The 6000-nt window shown below is 35.9% G+C and overlaps 1 protein-coding gene across 1 annotated transcript in view; it reads right to left on the reverse strand.

The window, feature by feature from the left end:
• The window catches only part of KLHL29 (kelch like family member 29), an 85850-nt gene that overhangs the window by 21535 nt on the left and 58315 nt on the right, over nt 1–6000 (reverse strand). The window contains exon 7 of the mRNA XM_015822558.1: nt 3159–3352. Coding sequence (XP_015678044.1) covers nt 3159–3352 — 194 coding nt within the window. The remainder of the gene's footprint in view (nt 1–3158; nt 3353–6000) is intronic.

Genomic DNA, 6000 nt, shown 5'->3' on the forward strand with positions numbered 1-6000 from the left:
GGCCTTGATGTCATCACAGCGGGTCCGCAAAGGTTTGAAGAAATGTTATAATTTAAATTTTTGAAGTCTGTGGCCACAAAAGATATTTAAAGGGGTTCCATGGTGAAGAAAAGTTTGAGAACCACTGCTTTACACTATTAGTTCTTACATGTGCATCCATGCTCAGAGGTCATCAGGTTCAATCCTACTTGGTGCAAGATTGCTAAAGCATTTCTAGTTTTGTTTAAGGAGCTCTCATGGGGAACATATCACTTCATGAGAGAATCTATTCCACAGGAGACTGATTATTCATTGGACTGCTAAAGAGAATTAAGTACACATTTGCTTCAAGCAACAACTGAGCCACAACAGAGACTTGCTACTGATTCATTTTCTGGCCTGTATGATAGAGACCAGTTTAGTATTTAGCGACCACAGTTAGGATCAGCAACTTGATTGTTAAATGAAGTAGGTTGCTAAGTGAAATGCAACTGTGCTTATAATCTTGCTTTAGCTTTCCTTTGCTTTACAGACCTACAAAGGTTATAAATACAAGTATTGGTCATAAAATCATTTATTCATCATTGTTGTAACTGTGAACAGTTACTAAATGAGATAGTTGCTAAACAAGAACTACCTGTCTAATAAAAAAACTTGGTTCAACCTTCAAGTTATAAGTGTTTTTGCTATCCTGTGCAATCAGTCTAGGTTGGTCCAAAAATTACTCAACATTATTATGCTACCATGAGTAACAACCAGAAAGATGCACTTTAACTTTGCATCTGGAAATATTTTAGCCTTTCCAAATATTAATTAATAATTATCTTAATTGTGATTCTGTAAACCTGCTATTTTTTTAAATAGTCTTAAAGACTTCATCAGCTCTTACAAAGAACAATTGGCAGAAAAAAAGGATTCCTCTTGATCAGACATGTCAAACTCACGACGTCACGTGATGTTGCGCAACGTATTGGGACAGCAATATTACAGTATTGCTGGCAATGGGGTGGGCGCAGCTTCCGTGTGATGCGTCCGGCTCGTGGGCCGGCAGTTTGACACCCCTGCTCTTGATATTCTATGGACTGTTATTGAGTTAAGATTTAAACATTGGTTCCCTCTTGTCCCCCACATAAAAATCTAAAGCTTAACAGGACATAAGCACTATTCTGAATAATGAAGTTCTCTCTTGTGTTTTAGCAACAATGACTGGCTATATTGTCAAAAGGCTTCTAAAAATAAAGTAAGAAAGAGCACTCCAGTTGTCGTTATTACTAGATTGCCATTTAGTGAAGTCAACTTGAGCTGACTCCATACCACATCAGAACAATGATCCAGAAGAAATCTCAGAACCAAAACAGAGCAGACAACTCGGAATACTTTAATATCTGGTTTCGGCTGCAGAATAGGCATCGCTAAAGCGAAAGGCAAAAATGTAAACTCTTGAGGATGATAATAATAATAATAATAATAATAATAATAATAATAATAATAATAATAATCCCACCCATGTATTTTAAATGACAAAAGAATATAAAATATTTTTCATGCATGATGACTTTAGCACAGAGGCAGCAAGGCAGATGGGTATTCTCTAAAGCACACTTGAAAGCACTATGGAAAATTTGTGACTGAACCTCACCTTTCAAAAGATTTTCCTTTTATTTATTAAAAATTTATCTCCCTCAAATATTGTCATGGTTTTAGATTCAACTGAAAATGGTACCAAATGTGGAGTAAGGGAATCCATTTTATCTGTAGAAATATCTGCTCTATTTTTTTAACATCATAATGAAATCTATGTATTTCATTTCTTTAAAAACTGTCTTGTCACTCAAACATTCTATTTTTGGACCTAATCAAAATAACAACAGCTTCAATTAATACTCCTTGATGATTAGGCAGACATTGTCAATTAGCTACTTTTATCTGAGGAAGCATACGTGTCGTTTCATAACTTGCAGTTTTGAAACTTTTCTTAGGGCCCTATTTACAAATGTGCAGAATATTGGTGGTTTTTTTATTCTAGACTGCAATGGTTGGCACTGTAATAGTTTGAGGATATTAAATACTTTTGCAAATGTTTTAGAGAGCAGAAGTGGGGTTTTCTTTGCATAATGTATTAACTTTTGCCATTTTGTTAAGAGGACAAGAAAACTTCATAATATCATTCAGCAGATTCTAGGAATAGAAAGAGTTGGGGAATGAGGTTGCTTGCCCTGCTCTAATGCACCAACTTGATTACCACTGGTTAATGTCTTCCTGCTGAGTATTTCATGGTACATCATGTGCATGTCATGTCATGTTTAGCTGAGCATTAACAACAGCGAAGGAACAGAGGCAATGTTACACCCGTAAATCAATGCTACAAACAAGTCCTGAATTGCTTCTTCTACAATGGGCAAGGGAAAGTTAACAATATGTTTATTGTAGTCTAGAAGTCAGAGGACACTTGTTCACGATAAGAAAGAATACCTCTGATTTGGGGGTGGAGAAGCAGAACGTAACATGTTCACATGGAAACCGTCAAGCATAGAAAAACCACAATTGTAGCGTATGGAAATCTTCTAACAAACCAAAGTATGAAAACATGTGTGCTCAAATAAGGACCCCTCTATTTCTGAACTATCTTGCATTTATGATGAATGATAAGAGCATGTGAGCTCCCGTTTGGATTACTGAAAAGTGAGGACAGTGTGGTAAAATTCCATCTAAACTAGCCCATCAATATTTCTGTTGTAGGAATCATAGGCTAATGGCACCCATTGTCTCTTTGTTCTGCTTTTTCACTAAAACACTCCAATTTTAAAAAATAACCATAATACTATAACAATATATGGCATATTTTCTCTTGACTTACTTTGCAACCATGTCCTTTCTCTCTTTCTCTTTTTCTCTCTCTCTCTCTCTCCTCTTTCTTTCTTTCTCTCTCTCTCTCTCTCTCTCTCTCTTTCATCCCTTTCCCTCTCTTAATATTAATTGAAAGCAGGGTGGGGGTGGGCTTTCAGGGTGCTAACTCCAGTAGCCTAACTAATGAGAAAATTCATAATCTTAGAAAATTAGACTTTTCTAATTATTTTCTATAAACACATTAAAATTTGAATTCATTGTCAATAAATCAACAGCATACGCATTTCTCTTTCCCCATCTTCAAGTTAAAGCTGGAAGCATGTTACTTTTACCTATCATTGGTGACTCTATAAAACTCCATGCATTAGTCTGTGGAATATATGACTGCAGGACTCCAGCAGCTCGGCCAGCTTCATTCACGCCTCCAAATACATAGATCTTTCCACCACAAACAGTTGCAGCTGCAGAATGCACTGCCTTTGGCAAAGGAGCAACTGTCTCCCACTGATTGGTGATGGTGTCATACCTAGAACAAAGACAGATGAATAAACCTAGATGTTAGAGAGATGAATCTTCACCTGTCAAGAAAACATCTCCATAAATGTATTTTCTAGTCTCATTAATAATGCATCCAGTTGACAATTACCATATTTTTCCAAAACAAGGCTGACTCTGAATGATCACCTCAACAAAAAAGGAAAATACATGTAGATGTAGCTAGCTAGTGTATGTGTGTGTATGCGTGTGTGTGAGAGAGAATTCTTGTGTATTGCCCAACTACTCGATTCTGTCAGCTTAATATTTTTAACATCAGCTGAATCTAATTCTTGAGATCCCAAGAGATCCCAATCCCAAAATAAATGTCTGCACTTCACACCAATAAATAAACATATAAAAGGATAAAACCACCTACAACTGAATTAAGAAGGGTTTTCTTCCTGATGCACAATTCTCTCACATATAAAAGCCATCCAATAAAAGTACACATACTTGCCCTCTTTCTAGCAGAATATCTATCTATCTATCTATCTATCTATCTATCTATCTATCTATCTATCTATCTATCTATCTATCTATCTATCTATCTATCTATCTATCTATCTATCTATCTATCTATCTATCTATCTATCTACTAGAATCCTTTGCCATTGGAAAGTAATGACATAAAGAAAAAAAAGCAAACACAGATAAGCTCTGTTTAGATGTATTAGAAAGGGTTAAATACACTAGGCAGACCCAAGAAACAGTCAATCATCCAATGCAGGGGTCCCCAACCCCCCCCCCCCCATGGCATGCCAGCAACCGGATCGGCACAAACAAGCAAAGGCCCATCTGTGGGATGCAGGCAGCACACAAAACCACGCATTCTCCGGTCTGTGGAAAAACCTTTTTCCACAGAGCTGGTCCCTGGTGCCCAAAAGGTTGGGGACTTCTGATCCACTGGATCCAGGCTATGTGACAAGTAGGCCTATATTCATTTCCATCTCATATCAATTCCTTTCTTTTCAATAGCTTCTTCTGTTCTTATTAAGAAAGCCCTTCTACCATGTTAAGGCAGGCAGTGATAGAGCTAGCAAATGAGCAGAAGAGAAAATGAAACTTATTCTCTACATATGCCTCTCAAATCTAATTATATATTTGACTAAAATAATCCAGGATTCCTTTGTCAAGATGTCTCCTATTAATTAACTTCAGTTAATTAGAGCAGAAGAGATAATCCTTGCAAATCAGTGCAGTGATATCTAGGAGCAACCAGAGGAAAGCAAATGCCACACTTCAATTGAAAATCATCTGCTTTTCAGACATGACATAGTATGATAACTCTTGGCCCCAGTTATTAATTATTAAATTTATCAGATATTTTGGGGACATGGAAGTTGTCTTGGTTTAATTTTCACTGTGTAAACAAAGCTGCCCCATTTTATTGTATCATGCTGAAAATCTAAGATGTTACCACTCCATTCTTCTTCCCTTATCTCATAGCAGATTAAATATAAGCATCAGAGTGCTAAATTAGTTCTAAGGTCATTGGTGTAAAATTTAATCAAGCCGCTGGCCATAAAGATGTATAGTTAATAAACCATAGATGAAGATTCATTTTGAACAAGATCACCAGTTCAGACACTTATTTTTAAAGCTAAAATGGCAGCAATCAAAATAAACTAGCAGACAGGAAAAAAAAGAGAGAGATGGTGGTTACACACTGCCAGGGAATACAGCATAGCCAGTTTAATATTAAATTTTTTAATCTAATAGTGGGAGACACAAAACTATAAGCATTACCATTTTTTCTCCCGCTCTTGCACACATACATATCCAGAGCCTAATGCCACTGGCAACTTTGGAGTTAATAAACACGAACGTTATTGGCATTCAGGATTCTTCACTCATTTTTTTTCTTTTGTGAAATGTACAGTCATATTGTTAATAACCTTTTAGTGCTGCCTCAGAATCTCCTAGTTAAAAACTGCAGGGGTAGGCTGAGGGACCAATAATATTTCATCAACAACATAACAGAAAGGAACTGAGGAAAAATTAAAGGCAAAGTAAACTTAACCTGTTACCAAAATACGTACATGATCTTAATTTCAAATACTGTTGAAAATAGAGTAACATGAATGGCTACCACAGATGTAGACCTTAAATAAGGGGAGACATTCATAAGTAATGCAAAAGATATTTTAAATATTCTAAGTACTTCATAGGGAAAAAAAAGTTGAAGTGAGAAAAGCAAAATGTTTAACTCTCATATTCCTAGGATAGATTTCATTTTACAATGTTTATTTCCAAAAACATGGCTTTGGGAGTTACATTTGGATATTTCAATCACACACATGTAATTTTATGCCTATAGGTAGGCCAGAGTATACAAGATAAGAAGACAACTAAAATGTTCTGAGATGTTTGCTCTTTCCCCAAATACAAATCTGTGTTTTCTTTGGTGGAAGGAGAATTACATTTCACCTGTCAGTCTCCTACTCTTATTCTGTCAGAGTGAAAGAGATTATTAAAAAAAACCCTATTGGATATAGCTCTGGAAGTTTCCGACATCAGTATATTTGAGATACTGAGCTTTGTACTTTTCAAATCAGAACAGAATTTATGTTATGGAACATAATATATTTCCTATGTGTTTGCTAGCTTTGCTTCACAAAAAAGTAAACAGATTAATTG

This window comes from Protobothrops mucrosquamatus, unplaced genomic scaffold (genome assembly GCF_001527695.2).
Source record: "Protobothrops mucrosquamatus isolate PMUCROS unplaced genomic scaffold, P.Mucros_1.0 scaffold1605, whole genome shotgun sequence".
Lineage (NCBI taxonomy): Eukaryota > Metazoa > Chordata > Lepidosauria > Squamata > Viperidae > Protobothrops > Protobothrops mucrosquamatus.